At 38.1% G+C, this 19925-nt stretch overlaps 1 protein-coding gene across 1 annotated transcript in view; it reads right to left on the bottom strand.

Moving 5' to 3' along the window:
* The window catches only part of ASPM (assembly factor for spindle microtubules), a 44303-nt gene that overhangs the window by 21701 nt on the left and 2677 nt on the right, over positions 1–19925 (bottom strand). The window contains exons 2-16 of the mRNA XM_056110729.1: positions 18767–18910; positions 17094–18615; positions 14887–14991; positions 13749–13895; positions 11782–12027; positions 11196–11263; positions 7832–7973; positions 6784–6914; positions 6230–6405; positions 5537–5682; positions 5368–5453; positions 2778–2999; positions 2146–2353; positions 1902–2044; positions 1674–1802 (exon numbers count right to left, since the gene is read on the bottom strand). Coding sequence (XP_055966704.1) covers positions 1674–1802; positions 1902–2044; positions 2146–2353; positions 2778–2999; positions 5368–5453; positions 5537–5682; positions 6230–6405; positions 6784–6914; positions 7832–7973; positions 11196–11263; positions 11782–12027; positions 13749–13895; positions 14887–14991; positions 17094–18615; positions 18767–18910 — 3615 coding nt within the window. The remainder of the gene's footprint in view (positions 1–1673; positions 1803–1901; positions 2045–2145; positions 2354–2777; positions 3000–5367; positions 5454–5536; positions 5683–6229; positions 6406–6783; positions 6915–7831; positions 7974–11195; positions 11264–11781; positions 12028–13748; positions 13896–14886; positions 14992–17093; positions 18616–18766; positions 18911–19925) is intronic.

Below are 19925 nucleotides of genomic sequence, written 5' to 3'. Positions count from 1 at the left end.
GATCCAGAAGGTTACAGAGATACAAGTTAAAAGCACATCATTGCAATTTTTAAGCATAGTACAAAACTACAATAATAGTGTGGTCATATGGTGCACACATAAAGACAAATATGTTAGAGCAACAGAATGGGAGAGGTTGGAATTCTCAATTCCACAGATAAATAATCTGAGTGCTACACTCATTCTATGAGAAATACTGCAATAAATGATGACAGGGCATATGAATATTCCCATGCAAAAGAATTAAATTCAATATTTATCTTAGAGTATATACACATCTTAGAGTATATACATGAATTTACTCTAAATAGATTAATGAGCCAAACAGGATACCCAAAATTTTATTACTGGTAGGAAACAGGGAAAGGTTTCATTAACACCAGACTTAGCAGTGATTTATTGGATATAACAAAATTAAAAGCAGCAAAAGGAGATAAGAGAGACAGTAGAGAGACATCTCTAAGGGATGTGGGCAAGAGGGCAGATTCTGTGAAGATGAGCAGGAAACATACAATAGCAGAGGTCACTGAAGAGGGTAACCTTCCTACATTTATAACCAAGATTCTGTGCAGGTCAAGTTAAATAATTTCAACTCATCTTACTTTTAGGTCTGATATGAGATAATACATTCTATATAGAATAGAGTTGCCAAAATTTAACTGTATTATAAAGTTCTATAGGCTGGAGCAATAGCACAGCAGGTAGGGAGTTTGCCTTGCACGCAGCCGACCCGGGTTCAATTCCTCTGTCCCTCTCGCAGAGCCCAGCAAGTTACCGAGAGTACCCCACCTGCAGGGCAAAGCCTGGCAAGCTACCTGTGGCATATTCGATATGCCAAAAAACAAGTCTCACAATGGAGACATTACTGGTGCCTTCTCGAGCAAATCGATGAACAACGGGAGGACAGTGCTACATATAAAGTTCTATGAAGAACTTTACCTTAAATATATTTTAACCCAAAGTGAAGAGCAATACTGGGTTGAACCGATTTCTGAAATAGCTGAGCAATCATGTTATGTATACTTGCTGTATTTTCCCCATCCCTCCTCCCCCAATAAATAAGTACTGTTAGTAGAAATAGTACGGTAAAAGAATTAATCTTGTTCAGAATAACATGTCTCATAAGCTCAGGAAGTTATTTTAATATTAATGAAAAATTCTGTACTGAAATTAAAAAGTAGCATCCTGGATCAAAAAAGTTTTAAGAAATAAAACAACAGAAACAACATAGTTTATTTAAATTAATAAAGAATAAGGAATTAAAAGACAGTTTCAAGAGAAACAAATGAACTGGCTAAATAAACTGCAAATTCAGACACTTAACACCCAGGGTCAAGCAGTATTGGAAACAGCGTGGGCCTATGCAACCAATGGAAAACTCCAACTATTGGAGACAGACAAAATTCCAACAGGGAAAGCACAAAAGTAGAATAAAGTGTATCCAGTTTCTCTTCCACAAATTTACAAAGTAAAAAAAACTTACTCATTTACCCTAAAGCAGACTAAGTGAGTGGAAAAAATCAGAAGTCAAAGAAAAATATCTATCCACAACTCAAAACCCAATTATTATAATAGAGAACAATTTCACAGATCCATAAAATGTAAAGATCAGAATCAGCCGGTACCCAATATACTACAATGCATGTAAGGTGCTTTCATTTTTTAAGAAGTACCTGATGTCGTTTTAGATCTTTTTTCAGTTTATATTTTCTCCAAGCCGTCTGTATAATCCGAGCAGCTCTTGTTTCTTTACGAAGATCCAAAAGTCTTGCACAAAGAAATGACAAATACGTAATAACAACCTAAGAAATATATATAATAGATATAACAGAGAATATATATAAGTACTATTTTCTGAGGTTCTTAGTAGTAAGAGCTATTAAATAAGAAACATTACTTACTTTTTCATCAGGAATCGTGTTTGACATATCAGAATGATGAATCATAGCAGGAATTCCACCAAGGTCTTTAGCCGCAGACCGAACCAACTTAAAGTTTTTCTTTTCATTTTCTAGTAGGTCTTTGTATAGTTCTGAAGTATTTTCTACAAGGCAAATAAAAAGAGAGAAGGAAGTCAGACTGATCAAGGCAAAGTTCAGACATGGTAAAGAAAATGAAAAAGTTACTTAAACAAAAGCAGCAAACCTTCATCAAGTGTATTGAAAGACATATCCAGAGAACTTCCATTGGATTCAGAGGATGAATTTAGCACCACTGAACCAGACTGTGTACATTCCACGGTTTGAGTGGTACGCTGACATATTGCATCAAAAGGCACATAGCAAGGATGATAGTGGTGAATGAGATAACATAATACACGGCCATCAGAGAAAGACACTGTAAAATTTTCCACCTGATTAAAAAATACCAGAAAAAAACACAATAAGTTGTACTACATAGTAAAAAAGATATTACTAGTTTTATGATCCATATCCTTTTTTTTTTGGTGGTAAATTTACTAATCCTTTGTTTTGTGGAATTATTTGCTGTTACCTTTATAAGATTGTGATCCTTTGCTCCCCAATTCTGTATATGTTTCTTTCATAAATACCTAGTAAATTTTTTCCTTTAGTGACACATAAAATAAGTGTGCATTCAAAATCAGTGCTATCTTAAATTAGGTAAAGCAGAGTACACAATTCTCTTATTAATGTAAGTAATGGGTTCCTTACATAGATAAATTATTTAAGGAATGCAAGAAAAGGTTTATGCATTAAATATGATTGATTTTAACCAAAATGTATCTAAAGATACTAAGGTAAAACAAAAGAGCTTACCTTTTTATTATAGAAGGCACAAACTGCGTTCACCCAATCCATTAACAACTTTATGTTTTCACTATATTGTTCAAAAGAACTACTTTTTCTTTTCTCTTTTTTCTTATCAACAACAGCATCAGAATAGCAAGACAGTGCAGATATTGCTTTCTTTATAGTTAGCGTGTGACTTAAAAAGTGAATTTCTTCCTTTAACTGATCTACGTTGAGGGTAATCTCCACCTAAAACAATGACAAATATCCTTGTTTTTCATGGGTTTTTTTTTGGGGGGCTTTTTTTTTTTTAGGTTATACCTGGTGATGCTCAGGGGTTACTCCTGGTTGTGCACTCAGGAATCATTCCTGGAGGTACTCAGGATATAGGATGATGGGAATTGAACTTGGATTGGCAGCATGCAAGGTAAACACCGCTGCACTATCGCTCTGGCCCCTTTCATGCTATTTTTTTTTCATAGTTGTATTTATTTTTCGTCTTATATTTATTTATTGAATCACTGTGGGAAAAGTTACAAAGCTTTCAGGTTTAAGTCTCAGTCATACAATGATCAAACACCTTTCCCTTCACCAGTACTCACTTTTCACCACCAAGAACCCCAATATACCCCCCTCCCACCCACCCAATGCCTGTGAGGCAGATGATTTCTACTTAACTCCTCTACATTGATTACATTCATCATTTCGACAAAGGATGCACCATTATTGTTTAGAATCCTCCCCCTCAACAATCAGAATTGCTGAAAAGGCATTGTGAAGTACTTTGTTTTATATAGCTGGTTATGATAACCATATAATGTTGCGCGACCACTATTGTGGCCACGTAATTTTGGATTTCTGCAAAGAGCCAGCCAGATCATTACGAGACTGGTTTCTGTGCGTCTGGTATTATGGCTGTGCCGGAGAGCCGCTTATGGGGGGTAACTCAGGACCTCGGTAGGACGTGAAGGACGAGCCGGTACCGCCCCCCTTCCCATGAGACTGCAGTTGCCCTGTCACCGCCAGCTAATATGTGGCTTTCCTATAAGTTCTGAGGTGGCGGCCACCTTGCTGCCCAGGGGTTGGGGGGGGGGGGAGAAGGTGGAAGGGAGCAACACCCTTTCCCTTCTGGGGAGGCATGGCACCATAGTTTAACTCAAGGTCCATTCACTTTTCTGCCGCAAGCTGCCAGGCTGTGGATTAAGTCCTTTTGCCTCTGGAGCCAAGGCCATGCCAGAGAGCCGCTCATGGGGGACAACTCGTGACCTGGGTAGGGCGTGAAGGACAAGCCAGTACCGCTCCCCTTTCCATGAGATTGCAGTTGCCCCGTCAATGCAGGCTCATATGTGGCTTTCCTATAGGCTCTGAGGAGGAGGCGACCTTGCTGCTGGCGGGGAGAAAGGCAGAAGGGAGCAACACCCTTTCTCTCCCGGGAAGGCATGGCGCCATAGTTTAACGCATGGTCCATTCACTTTTCTGCTGCAAGCTGCCAGGCTCTGTATTAAGTCCTTTTGCCTCTGGAGCCATGGCCGTATATGCAGTCCAGATGCATTTCTGCCAATCGCCGCTGGGTTTCGAGATTTGTTTCTGAGTCTCTGGGATCATGGACATTAATCAGTTTGATCAGGAGCCAGAGAGGCCGTTTGTAGGCGGCGACTTGGGGTCTTGCTGGGATGGGGAGGAAAGTGCCGGTTCCACCCCCATCTGGTCAGGCCCCGCGTGTCTCGTCACTGCAGGCCCAAATCTGACTGTCCAGTGGCCTCTGGAGGATGATGGTCACCAGGCCGCCAAGGGGAATAGGTTAAGGCACAAAACCTATTCCCACCTGGAGTGGCCCAGCCCCAGTAACCTAAGGCAGGAACAGGACGCATTTCTCCCAAAAGCTTTTGGGTTCCAAGATTCGTTTCTGAGCTTCTGTGATCATGGCTGTTAAGCAGTTCGATCAGGAACCAGAGAGGCCATGCCTCCAATTACATAACTGAGCCAGAGGTGGCTTGTGGGTGTGTCTCCACATACCTAACTATGGGCCGTTTACTTTCTTGGTAAACTTTGCTACAAGTTTTTGGGGTCTGGCCAAAGGCACAGCAGCAATTTTGGGGTATCTGAAAGCCTGACGGTGGCATCAGGCTGCTGATGCACTAGCCTCACAGGTACAGATTGACCTGCTGGCGGCATCATACCCCCACCTTTTATGCTATTTTTAACCCTCCAAAATCAGGCAATTTTTTGCCCACAAAAGGCAGAGAGTTTGCCTGGAAGTGATAGCTGTGTCTTGGTTAAGTACAGATGACTTTGAAAAACAGCACAAATATGAACTGCCAAGGTCAATTTACACTTTTTTTTAAAATCTATTCTGTTTAGAAATCCAAATAACTATAGATTAATATGTATAGCAGATAGAAAATATGCAGATCAAAGGATGAACCAGGAGGTATTTGAGCAGCTGCAGGTTTAAAAGTATACAAACCCTAAATTATAATCTCAGCTCTGCTTCCTGTCAGTGATGTAAAGTTTTAGTTCAATGTCCTCGCCTATGAAGTAGTGATAACACCAACTTTATTGTGAAGATTAAATTAGAAAAAAAATATATATACAAAATACACCAAAAGTACGATACCTGAAAGGCAAACGCTATTTTCCAAAGCAATGCGAGAGTTTTTTCTCTGTGCCTATCCACGATATCTTTGGCTAGGATTGTATTTCCTATAAACAAAAAGATAGTCCATTAGCTCAATTTTTATACATATAATTATCGGTGAAAAAAACTTTATTGTTGCACAACTTACCATGCTCATCATTTAAGGAAATGCCTCGTGACCGAAGAACGTGAAGAGCAATGTCAACATTGTGCATCTTTTGAAGATGACTTATTGCTGGCATTCTGAGTTTCTTAGAGAGAGTCCAGTCCTGTGTAAGAAGTTCCATTGCTCGCCTACCATCAGATATTTTCAGTTGAAATTAGTATGTAAAAACATATATGAAAATAAATGGAGTTTATGTCCCAAAACTATTGTGTAAAACATGGGCAATCCATTTTATGTCAGATTACTTTTCTGCAAGTATGATGAACAAAGAAAAATATGACCAAAACTGGTCTCAAATGATGCAGTACTCAAAAAACCACTGTAGACAAAGTGTTATTTTAATATTAATATCATTTTAATTTATTCTATACTTTTCTCAGTTCTGATTCCTGGGTATCAATTATTTCCTACTTAAACTTCCTAGTAACAGGTCAGCAAAGGAAAAAAAAAAAACTATAGATAAATAGGAGACAAAGTTACAAACAAGGCCTAGAATTAATAGTGTTCCTGGCTCAGATTCTTAGATTAAGTGCTGCTGATTTTTACCCAAAAGTTCTTAAACCCTACATTTGCTTTAGTATATAAAGGAGCAAAAAAAGTAAACTGCAGGAGGAAAAATACTTCTCCGCAAATTTTTAGTTTATTTCATTAAATACTTCAGTTTCTTATACTTACACAAGACGCACCCCGCATTGCAAGTCTACAGCCAGATTTGTAACTGCAAAATCAAATTCATCAAATGGTGTCTGAACGTGGTTAACAGGTAAGCCCAGTAAGCTAAGATGTCGGGAGAGATCGCCTTCACCACTTAGGAAGTCTCGGGAAAAAGCCAGAAGAATTTCTTTACTTGTCTACAAAGAAACAAATTGCAGGAATTATATTCCAATAGCATGTTTCTGTTCAAGGAAAGACCAATTCTTTAAGTAGTTCTATACATGAAGAAACAAAGCAAAAATAACATTGTAAAATTACAGAAGGAAATTTCCCCAAACTAATTCCTCAAAAGCATAGCTGCACTCATTCCCAAGTCAAAGTTGAGAGTAAGGGGCTGAGCTGTAGTGAACCATCAGAGTGAGGAAGGTGAGAACTACTGATTGACTTCCTGTCTTGCTCCAGAGTACTGTGCTTTGCGAAACTCCCTTTTTTCTAAAGAGAACCTACATTAAAAAAGCATGTGAAAGTCATAAAGTGTGAAATATAAACCACAAGATGGAGAGTAAAAACAGTACCTTGAATTTGGCATCTTTACAGAAGAGACAAGGATCGTGATCAATGAGTCTGGATATTTTAGCATGATCAAGGAAACAAATCAACAACAGTAATTTTTTCAAAGTAAACTTAGACAAAGCTTCTTCATGACCTTAAAAAAAGTTCAGAAAAATATAGCAGATTAGTTTAGGAAAAAAGGTTTCACTTCAAGAAATGATAACATAATACTGAACACCTGAAACAACTTTGTAAACTATGGTGTTTAAATAAAACTTATTAATTTTTTAAAAAAGATATGACATCTGGAGTGATAGCACAGTGGTAGGGCATTCGCCTTGTGCGCAGCCAGCCCAGCCGAGCCAGGTGTTTGCCTTGTACCCGGCTGACCTGGCTGACCCAGGTTCAATTCCTTCACCCCTCTTGGAGAGCCCGGCAAGCTACCGAGAATATCTCGTCCTCACAGCAAAGCCTGGCAAGCTACCCATGACGTATTCAATAGGCCAAACACAGTAACAACAAGTCTCAAAATGGAGACGTTACTGGGCCCACGCAAGCAAAATCGACGAACAATGGGAGGACAGTGTTTGTTTGTTGTTTGATATGACGTTAAAGAAAAACAGTAAACAGAAATAAGTTTTCCTTAGTGTTGAATATGCATGAACCAATTTAATATTCAACCAATGACTCTATGGGACAGGTCCCATTTAGTAATTTCAGTTTATGGATGAAAAAAAATAAAGACCAAGAACTTTAAGTCATATCACTTGTAAATATTTAACAAGTATTTTAATATAAGCTGCACTACTCTAGGTACCAGGTATACAACAGCAAACTAAATAAATATGACGCTCCTAGACCTTCTAGGGGGCAAAGTGGGTAGAGACAACAAAGACGTAAGAAAAACTGTAAATAGTGTTGAGGAAATGATATAAAATGACAGTGGTGGAAGGAGTGTGGTAGAAAGAGGAGCCCATTAAAACCAGTTTGTGCAAAAAATAACACTGAAACAGAAAAGGGAGAATGAGGAGTCAATGACCAAAAAAACTCAGCAGAGGCAGAATTTCTTACCATCTCCATATAGATGAGGGACGGAGGGGTGTCTATACTCAGCTGCTATGTCAGGATTCCAGAGTAAGCGATTCAGAATGAACACGGCCAGACTCATGACATCACTATTGTCTTCCAAAGATATGAGTTCTCCAAAAACTGTCTTGAAAAGAGAATAAATCTGAAGTCAGAATGACATTATCTCTAAGAAGCAAAGGGATACAAGAGTGGAAAAAGACTCGACCAGACCTTCTTAAACTTTTCCCACTGATGCCCCCTGATTTAGCCTAAGAAATTTTTATGTAACACCATATACAAAACAGGTGTATGAGTCAAATATTTACTGACAATATATATAAATCACAAATAACTTTATAAATTTATTTTAAAACACATTTTTTAATCCAGTTTAAGAAGCTAGAGGCTTAAAAAAATTAAGAAAATTTTAAAAAAGAAAAAGAGAAGAAAAAGAAACTAGAGACTTAGACCTACTAAGAAACTGCTCACGATCAAGTAGCCGAATCAAGCAACACAGGTGAATAAATGACCTCTTTAAGCTATATGCAAATGTTTTCTACATTCCTTACTGTACATTCTATATATTTCACGGTGAAAAGGGTGAAAAGTTCAGGACTAAGACAAGCTTTTCAAGTTCACCTGATAAGTAATACCTAAATTTTTATTACTTTACTTAAACAAAAAAAAGCGCCAACTATCAAATGTGGTCATGCTGTTCGAGTTTGACTCTGACACGTTAAATATAACACAAAGTTACAAAAGAAACCTAATACTGAAATCTTTTCTAATAGTTAATGAGTGGAAAATCACTGAAATTATTTCATATAATAATAAGTTCAGATCTGGGAAGTTCGGAAGTCATAACCGATGATTTAAACAGGAACTCAGATAAATATCATTATATCTATTATTGATTTTTAAAGCAATTAGAAATTAAAACCACATCACATTTTACTCTATAATCTAAAATAGATACAAAAGTATGAGAAAGTATAAGTTGTCAAAATTTCTATTTACTTTTTTTTTTAAACTTTGATACTTCCATATAACCCTTAAAGATCACACCCATAAAAGTATCCTACAGAGTAACAGTGACATCCCTTGTGGGACAATAAGCCATTGCGGCCTCATTGGACTGTGGCGAGAGACTGGGCTTTTCCAGCGAGGCTGGTGTGCAATGGTGGACACTGCACCTGGCATCAGAGGCTGTCTGACTGCCTGCTCTTATCTCTCTCACACAAGGCTTTATACTTAGTAAAGGGGGCCGATTTCAAGTGAATTCTGGAATTTGATATAGGAAGCAGAGCCAGTTGACAGGTCATGTCCTAATTAATGAAAAGCTGATAAAATTGAAATAGGAAGGTTAGGCAATGGAATGATACGGCTGTGTGACCATGGACAGTTTTTATTGCCTTTTGTTCTTTCTAGTCCCCAATTTCTGGACCAACAAAAGCCAGAAAATTTCAAAGACTCCTTTTAGTTTCAAAGATTTTGCTACTAAAACCTAAAATAGGACATTCTGTATGATGACAATAAAAGAATTTAAAAAAAGGATAAAATTATATCAGTAAGATACTAAAGAAAATGAAAGCAGGTTCTTTATGAAATAAAACTATTTTCAAAAGTCTAATAGAAGCTTTCTAACTAAGTTGAAACATTATAAATATTATTGTGCCATATAACATATAAAACACTCAAATATTCCAATATTTTTATGAATAATATTCCATCAAAATGGATATAAGATGGAATTACAAGTTACTTGACATTTAACCTTCTTCTTTGCCAATAAAGTAGAAATAACACTGAAGGGCTTTTTTTTCCCCTCTCTTTGTATTTATTTCTTTTACTGAATCACCTTAAGACAGTTAAAAGCTTTTATGTTTGGGTTACAATCATACAATGATCAAACACCCATCCCTCCACCAGTGCACATTCCCCACCACCAATATCCCCGGTATAACCCCCTTTTCCCACCCTCCCCCGCCTCCATGCAGACATGATTTCCCATAATCTCTCTCTACTTTTGGGCATTATGGTTTGCAATACAGACCCTGAGAGGTTATCATGTTTGGTCCTTTATCTACTTTCTGCATACATCTCTCATCCCGACTGATTCCTCCAGCCATCTTTTTCTTAGTGATCCCTTCTCTATTCCAGCTACCTTCTCCCCTTTGCTCATGAGGCAGGCTTCCAGCTATGGAACAATCTATCTGTCCCGTGTATCTACTGTCCTTAAGTGGCAGCCTCATGTTATGTTGTTTTATACTCCACAAATGAGTGCAGTCCTTCTCTGTCCCTCTCTTTCTGACTCATTTCACTTAGTACGATACTCTCTATGTCTATCCATTCATAAGCAAATTTCATGACTTCATCTCTCCTAACAGCTGCATAATATTCCATTGTGTAGATGTACCGAAGTTTCTTTAACCAGTCATCTGTTCTAGGGCACTAGATTTTGGCTATTGTGAACAGTGCTGCAATGAACATATAGGTACAGATGTCATTTCTACTGTGCTTTTTTGCATCCTCGGGATATATTCCCAAAAGTGGTATTGCGGGGTCATATGATAAGGGATGAATATCAAGGATATACAAGACACTAGTAGAATTGTACAAGAAAAAAAAAGCTCCAACCCAATCAAAAAATGGGGAGAAGAAATGAACAGAAGTTTCCTCAAAAAAGAAACACCGAGTTTTTAAATGGTTTAAATTAGAAAACACATTCGAAACTGCCAAAGCAAGGAATGCCATTCACAAGTACTCAAAAAGCAGATAAATATACTTATTATTATATCCAGTGCCAAAGGGCACATATATACACATATATGGAATACAATATATGATAAGAAACCTGTTATGTAATGATCTGGCATAATACGTAACGGTAGTCTAGTTAGCTAATGAGCATTTACTAAAGAACCTAAATTTTGTACGAAAAGACTAAATTAATTACTAACAAAATTACTTTACAAAGTCATAATTTATTAAAAGTCTATTGAAAGACTGGAGAGATAGTAAAGCAAGTAGAGTGCTTCCTCCACTCAGTCAACCCTGAATCGATCTCAGGAATCATAGATGGTCCTAGAGGTACCTCCAGGAGTGATCCTTAAACTGAGTCAGACGTGCCCCTGAGCTCTATAGGGGTCAGAAAAACAGTAGAGGGTTAAGGCGCTTATCTTGTATGTGACCAACCCTGGTTTGATCCCTCACACCAGATACGGTTCCCTAGCACCATGAAGAGGAAACCCTGAACACCCCTGGAAGTGGCCAAAACCTCCCATCCAAATAAATAAAAATAAATAAAAATAAATGTATACCATAAAAAAAACTTCATTTTCAAAACATAACTGAAATGTATACTTACTTCTAGGCCAATTCGTAGCCACAAAGGATTATATGACAACAGCCAATTCAGGACTTTCTGCCGTTCTCCTGAAATGCATTTAAAAGCAGTAAAATCAGACTTTTAATCAGACACAATAAAGTTTAATAGAAAGTTACATGGGGAGGGGGGGAATGGAATGTTTCACTTGTATAAAACAACGTAGTTTAAATTAAATATACGTTCATTCTGGGATGAAGCGACAGCACAGCAGTAAGGCGTTTGCCTTGCGCGCAGCCAGCTGGCTGAGCTGGGTTCAATTCCTCTGCCCCTCTCGGAAAGCCTGGCATGCTACCAAGAGTATCTCGCCTACACGGCAAAGCCTGGCAAGCTACCCGTGACGTATTCAATATGCCAAACACAGTAACAAGTCTCACAATGGAGATGGTACTGGGCCTGCTCGAGCAAATCGATGAACAACGGGAGGATAGTGACAGGGATACTTTCATTCTAATCAATATATTTGATTAAGTATGTAGATTTTAGGAAACAAAGCCATGTCATGACTCTGGAATACAAAATCTCTAGTGATTTTTAATCTGAAGATCTCGACCTTTCCCTTACTTACCTACATCTTTCCAGAGATGTCTATCTTTTCGAACCATTAACCGCCTCGTTTCAATTTCAATTTCAAGCTTTTTAATTGCTTTCACCATTTTCTCAGACATAAACAAGCGACATGCAGCACGACGTAACCTGTTCAGTCTGCAGCGAGCAGTGTAAGCTCTCAGCGACACTTCCTCTTTCGTAGGAGCTCTAGGAACACTTATTTTATGTTGATTCTCCACTCCCAAAAGAAGGGTAGTAGCATTTACTAGATAAGACAAAAGTCGGAATATTTTTGGCAAAACTAATCCCAAGAAATGCAGTTTAATATGGTCCAAACAATATAATTCTCTCCCTTACTGACTAGTTCTTCATTTTCTATCTCAAAATAAGTGTACCACCATTCATTGCCACTATTGGCTCAACTAGTTTTGGATCTGTTGGTTCTACTTACAAAATGCATGCCATGTTCAATCCCTTTCCACAACCTCCAACTTCAGACAGAATCACCTCTAACTTCAGGTAGCCAACTAGCTTCTTGTGGCTCATTTGATTCTATCCACTTTACAGATTAAGGAGATAAACACCTAAGGAATATGATTATTTTTCCTTTTTAGGTTTTTGAGCAACACCTGCTGATGCTCAGGGGTTACTCCTGGCTCTGTGCTCAGGTATCACTCCTGGAGGTTGGAGGTGGTTGGGGGATCATATGGGATGTTGGTAGTGAAAATCGGGTCAGCCGCATGCAAGCAAGCACCCTACTTGGTGTGCTATTGCTCCGGCCAAATGTGATTTAAAATTTTTAAAAAATCAGTTACCATTTCAGAAGCAATTTGAATTTAAAAATATACATTTTATCTCAACTAAAAATCAGGTTTTACTAGCTTTTCGGAAAAAAGAAAAAGAAGTGATCTTAGTGATTACCTAGCTGCAGGGCTAATATAAAAATCCTTTACAGACAAGAGTCTGCTTGAACATCATAATAATAAAGAAATTATCATAGTAGGAGAGCTTATATGATATTTTAATCATTAAAAAGCATTTGTCCTTGGCCAGAGAGATAGCATGGTGGACAAGGCACTTGCTTTGCATGCAGCTGACCCAGGCTTGACTTCTAGGGACACACATGGTACCCAGAGCAGGACAGCTGTGATTTACTGAGCATAGAGCTAGGAACACTGCCAGATGTGGCCTGCAAACCAAAAAAAAATTCTCCTTATGTTGAGCTGAACTGCTCTATGTAATTCTTTGAGAGAACTGCCAAGTTAAAGTTTGCTTCTCTGTCAAGACCAAAAATCCTTCTGATGTTTGCAGGCAGCAGAGCTCCATCTTGAGTTCTTTCTCTTCCAGAATAAAAACTGAGATTTTGTTTGTTTGCTTTCAGGCCACACCCAGCCCTGGTCAGGGCTTACTCCTGGTTCTTTGCTCAGGAATGATTTCTGGCTGGGCTCTGAGGACCAGATGCAGTGACAGTGATCAAAACCGGGTCAGCTGCCATCAAGGCAAGCGCCCTACCCTCTCTCTGTACTATTGCTGACCGCCCCAAAACTGAGTTGTCCTAAAAACTCCCCAGAGCCTTTGTTACTGTACTGCCTACATATATCTATGGTAGTTAAAAGTAAACACACACACAAAAAAAAGTTGGGATGAAATAACGAATAAGGCCACACTGAACATTAAACTTATGAGACTGAATTGGATTTTTGGCAGTCACTTTTTACTAACTTGGATGAAATCTGTTATTAAAATAAAACTTGCAAGAAAATAAAATTGATTCACCTGGAACACGGGGATCTGCAGCACTGATTAAAAAAATAAAATAAAAAAGACGAAACTCAGCACTTTGAGTACAGAATTATTGAATAATTCTCACCTATACATTCTTATGAATGAGTAGGTGCATATGGCCTTTCACCTGATAGTAAATTGTGCACAGCTAAGGAAAGACGCTAAAACCTCTCGGCTAAAACAGCAAAACTTCACATTTACCTTCAGAAACACTTGTCTTTACGGTGAAGTCATCAGGAGTTAATATAAAATTGAGCCACCAAGTGAAGCCCTGTTCCTGCTTTTCCTTCCAACGTTCATCATAAAACATGTTCTTTGCAACAAATGGCATTGGGTGTCTGGGAATACCTAAGAAAACAATTATGTTATTGTATAAAAAACTGTCCTTCAAATTATTTATAGCAAAATGTTTTTATTTTTACTAGCAAAATCATCTCTTGGGTCTGGGAATGCAGCTCAGTGGTCAACTACTTTTCAAGTAGTAGGCCCTGAGTTCCAACCCCTCCACCCAGGCTCCACCACAAAAACAAAAAATAGAGAACAATATTTGCTTTAGACTACTTGCTGTGGGCTGAAGCGATAGCACAGCAGGTAGGGCGTTTGCCTTACATGCGGCCGACCCGGGCAGCCCGGGTTTGATTCCTCCGCCCCTCTCGGAGAGCCCGGCAAGCTACCAAGAGTACCTTGCCCGCATGGCAAAGCCTGGCAAGCTACCCGTGACATATTCTATATGCCAAACACAGTAACAACAAGTCTCACAATGGAGATGGTACTGGGCCCACTCGAGCAAATAGATGAACAAGGGAAGGAACAGTGACAGTGACTGACTACTTGCTGGAAAAAGCGGAACACATTTGGGACAGAAAATCAAAATAAAAGGGAAAAAAGGCAGCCCTTCCTACTTGCTTAAAAATACCCTCACCAAGTTTAATTTCATCTAACAGATTATCCTAATGTTATTTTAACGCATGCTTCAACAATTGTTCAAATACTTTATTTAACAAGAAAGGTTGGGCTAGAGCGATAGCACAGCGAGTAGGGCATTTGCCTTGCACGGGGCTGACATGGTCAACCAGAGTTTGACTCCTCCGTCCCTCTCAAAGAGTCCGGCAGGCTACCGAGAGTATCTCGCACACACGGTAAAGCCTGGCAAGCTACCTGTGATGTATTTGATATGCCAAACACAGTAACAACAAGTCTCACAATGTTACTGGACCCGCTCGAGCAAATCGATGAACAAGGGGAGCACAGTGACAGTGACAATAAGAAAGGTTCAGGTACGTTTCTATTTCAAATGTCATCAATGCGCCATGCCAATCTGTTGCATTGGCAGACTTACCTGTTTTTAATGGCTTTATGAAAGTCAAAGTGGACTGTGCCACAGCAATAATGGACTTTGTCCTTCTGCTTGTTTTGGAATGAGGAGTTCTGTATACTGATGAATCTGAAATGAATGAAAAAAGACTAGCATTAACAGGGGCAAGAAATTTCTTGAATGTGCTGCTTTGAGGTTTAATATAAATAACCATAATGGGTCAGGAGCTATATAATGAACTCAGTGATCAAAAATAACCTACATCTAGAAATAACTTTGTGTCATATAAGTTATTTATTAAATAACTATGGTACATATTTATTAAATCACAATTTTTATGTGAATATATTTCCTATTCTGGGCTATAGTCTAAGAATGCAGAACTGAAAAACATTGGTCTCAATCTTAGCCCTTAGGAAATTCTCAGTGTAGAAGCCTTCAATGAATTATAATCTGCTACAAAAAGAAGTACATATGAAGAGTTAGGAGAACAAGAAAGAAGGGCTAATTTCTCCTAAGAGAGTAGGAGAAAACAAAAACTGATGGCAGTGAATTTTTAATTCTTGCATCCAGAACCTACAACAACACATAGCACAGAGCAAGCACCAGGCCAAAGTTTAACACATACTGAAAAAATGGCTTTTTCCTCTGCTCTCCTACATTTGCTTCCTAGTGAGTTACTCTGTTCTCATATAAATTCATAAGTTAAAAGCTCAGGATGGTGAATTCTCTCTAAACAGAGAAAAGAATTTCAACTAGGTGGCCTCAAATAAACAGGTTCAAATGTCAACACTCGGGTGGTTTGAGTGGTTTGTCTACTCATTCCTTCATTTATTATGTTGTTCATTGTACACTTGGAAAGAGATTGAACAGATAGGCTCCTTTTCAAGAATTTGTTATCAGGTCAGATAGTATCTACAGGAAATAAGAAAACCAACACAAGTAAACAGTGTTAGCAGGTACAAGCTGCCACATATGTTGTACTCGAATTCTCTAGGAAATGTACCTAGAAGAACATGTCAGCAGGGAAGAAAGTAAATAAAATACTATGCTACTTGAAATAAGTGCAGATCTGAATTGGTGAAAAAAAAAAATTAACGAGAGGATACACAGAGTGGTAAGACTAGCAATGCTAGCATGTTACAGAACGATGGCATACCACGTAGGATAAACATCATACGAAGAAAACCTTAAATAATAAAATTACTTTTATAAATAATTCAGAAACAAGGAAGGCTACTAAAGGATCCCAAGAGAAGAGAGACACTTAGTGAATACCTCCCAGTACTTCTTCTGACACTGAAATATCAAAAATGAGGTTGGAGGGTCCTAATTTAAGAAAGCCTGCTGGTGCTAGAAAATGAGGCTGAAAAGCAAAGTTAGTGATGGTAATTGGAAATGGAAATGGTTTTAAGGAGTGCAGTCCAGGCAGGTTGTAGTGGAAGGTGGTGTAAGAAATTTCTACGATGACAATGAAATAATGAAGACTACTTTCAATAATTATATGAATTTCAAGGGGTTCCTTTTAATATAAATTCATTCCCATGATTGTAACTTGCTTATCTAAATATGAAAACAAATGAATTATTGGGCTCAGAAAATAAATAGCTTTAAATATTGAGTATTCAAAAAAAGAGAGAGAATCGGGGCTGGAGCTATAGTACAATGGGTAGGGCATTTGCCTTGCAATGCAGCTGACCTGGGTTTGATCCCCAGCATCCGATTTGGTACCCCGAGCACTGCCAGGGAATACTGTCAGGAGTAATTCCTGTCCTGAGTGTAGAGCCAGGAGTAACCCCTGAGCACCACCAGTATGACCCAAAAAGCAAAAAAAAAAAAAAGGATGGATGGATGGATGGATGGATGGATGGATGGAAAACCTGAAAGCACAGTCTTGCACTAGATTAATTAATCTCAAACAGTTCTGTTGTTTTCTTCTAGTTTTTAAAAGAAAGAGAAGTAATATGGAAGTAGATGTGGTTGGAATTTTGGTTATCAGGTACTTTAAAGTATTTTTTAAAAGCTGAAGTCACATCAGGATAGAAAAAAAATCAAAAGTTTAAACATGAACCATATCACAAACATTTAGAATTAATCCTGAAACTACTCCACATCCACCCACCTTCCAGTAAACACGCCAGTTAGTGAAAAGGGGACTCATTCAAGCTTAGCAGGTTCAAATTTCCTAAACCAAGAGTGGGAGAAAATAGGCTTTTATAAATAACACTCACCGGATTTCTTTTTGACAGTGAATTTCTCTCGATTGCTAACACGTTTTGAAAGGGGTGTTGTCACCTTTCTGGTTTTTTTAACAGTTGATGTTTTAGAAGGCGCAGGAGAGAAATGGATTCTTTTGGGTTCTTGGACTTCTGTATGCCCTGTAATTGTAGCCCTCATTGTTGCATTTTTCATGTTTCCCTCATTCTTCCTCTTACGAACAACTGACACCATCTCTGCAGGAGGAGCTGAATCATTTTTGTAATGCCTAGATTTATTTAATAATGGATCTATAACTGGAAGATTCAGAAGAAAAGCATCTTTCTCTTGATTATCTCTTACAATGTTTAATTCCTCTACCGGACCACTGAGACATCTTTTCGCCCGTGGTTTATTGGTGTCCATTTGGCTTTCTCCTGCACAAACATGCTTTTTTTTGGTAACCGTAGAACAAAGTATTGGGCGTCTCTTAAGTTGTTTATCATGGCTGTGACTAGAAACATCCTCAACTGCAAATAATTTTGGCTGTTTTTGTTTTGTGGAGTGATGGTTTGCTGACTTCAGTTCTGTAGTTTCAGTCTTCTTAAATAGAATTTTGGGAGATTCTGGATCCTGATATTTAGGAATACAAGGCAATGCTTCACTTTTTCTCAGATCTGGAGGAGGCTGCAAGGCCTGAGAATTTTCATTTGATACTGGTGAAAATGTACATGTTTGTGGGGATGTACGTAAATATAAGATGTTATCCTTTAAAAATTGATTTGGGGACAGAATGGGAGGAATGGACTCTGATTCCAGATCTAGATTTATTCCACAACTATCCCTTACGAAAGAATCTGGACTTAAAATTGTCCGACAAACTTTATGGACATTGTTTGACTCCAAATGCCCAGGTCTTGAATTCTCTTTCTTAAATATATCTGAAGAAAGACAAGTTATTAAACCCAGGTCATTGTTAGCTGCATATATATTATTTACAAAGGAGTCTGGACTTAGAAAATGTTGTTGGGTTTGTGTAACATTCAAAGTTGAAGAATAGTTTGGGATACGAGTCAGTGTACCATCCTCTTCACTGAGATTGTTCATATTACTTTCGGAGTTAAAGGAAGTTTCAGTGACTATTTTCTCACTGAAACTAAAGTCTTTCAAGACGTTGGCATTTTCTACTTCTAAATGTTTTCCACTTTCGGGCACATGGAGAGAAGTGAAGGTGGCATCCGAACTTGCAGACAGAGGCAGGCCGGTGTCCCCACAGCTGTTTTTGAAAGTGGGGCTAATCGGTGACAGGGGTATTTTGCTGACTTGGAGAACTAAAGAATTGTTTTCTGCTGGGGAACAACCTTCATTCCCAGTCAGATTTTCACAGGCTTGAAGAGGGCTCCTAACTCTGCCAACTTGTTGGGAAACATCAAATGTTTTATTAATACCATGAGTATTTGGATTTCTCTTGTTATGACTTGAAAAGGATGAAACTTTCTTGTTATGACTTGAAGAGGTTGAAACTTTCTTTTTACTAATGGTATCCCAGAGACTCCTCTGTCAAATAAGCAGAACAGAATAAATTGAGAGCTATTTGGTATTCCTGTTACAGAAGTAACATGATGTAACACCTCACCTCATTGAAGTAATTTTTACACATTACCAGAACTGTCTTAGGCTAAGTGACAGAATAATCAAATCATATTACCTTTTTCTTTTTCTTTTCTTCTGCATTTCCAAGTAATATGGCTTGGTGTTTCAAAACATCATTTACAAGAAATGTTATAATCTCTCTTACTCGGCCTCCTTCAAGTGGTGTCCAGTTAACAGAAACGACAATTCTTTCTTTAGGCTATAATCAAAAGAAAATATTTTAGGTGACTATATAAAGAATGATATCTAATAACTAAAATATAAGATATATACTACATGTAGTATAAAATACTATATCCACCATAAATCGTAACTGTTGCTGAAACTCTATAACTTTAAGAACTCATATTTCCTATTTAATATGCTCATTTCATTTTTTTTAAAAGTCACTAGTAATTATCAGGTTCAAAACAAAATAAAATCATTAAAATCTTAATTGCATAAGAAAGCAATAGCACCAATAATCTCCAAATCAGTTTGCATTTTAATGGATGATTTTTTAATTTCTGTATATTCCTACTTAGAATTAGTATATTATTTTAATTACAAATATAATGACTGCAATTTGAACACTTTTTTTCAACTGAATTCCTGTTCTCCACAAACTCTTCTAAAATTAACTACCCCAAACTCAATGTTACTGACATTATTCATTCATTTTGTTTCAAGATGTTTCTGGTATCTTACTTAACTCTTTCAATCCTCACTTCCCTCAAGAGTAGGAAGGCACTCCTTCCTGCCTGTCACATCCAATGCTTGTCCTTGAGACAGGTTTCAGGACAAAGGAAGGGGTACTGTTTTCTTACAGTGCTGGAATTGGCTGGTGGTCCTACACAGTGACCCAAACACCCCTGACCTCAGGAAAAGGCAGGGAACTGCAGCTCATTATCAAAAGGAGAGTAATCAGTAACCAAATGAGCCAATAACCGAAGACAGCAACCCAGCAACAACCCTATTTCTGAATTAATAACGAAGAAAACATCAGAGATATCTGAAAGTTTTAAGAGAAAAGTAGAGTTTCAGGAGGAATAGTAGGGGAAAGGGGGGGGGGGGGATTGGGGCTGGATAAAATACAGATCAGAAAAGTTAATCCAACCTTCTGCTACAAGGAGTGAATCTGCAAACAAGACCCACAGAAGCCATTCGGGCCATCATGAAACTAGACCCTCAACACAAGCACTCAGGTAGCACCAGAAATAATAAAGAAGTGCAGG

Source organism: Sorex fumeus, unplaced genomic scaffold (assembly GCF_029834395.1).
Source record: "Sorex fumeus unplaced genomic scaffold, SorFum_2.1 ptg000010l, whole genome shotgun sequence".
NCBI lineage: Eukaryota > Metazoa > Chordata > Mammalia > Eulipotyphla > Soricidae > Sorex > Sorex fumeus.
The sequence above is the reverse complement of the archived record's forward strand: the minus strand, read 5'-3'. Positions and strand labels throughout refer to the sequence as shown.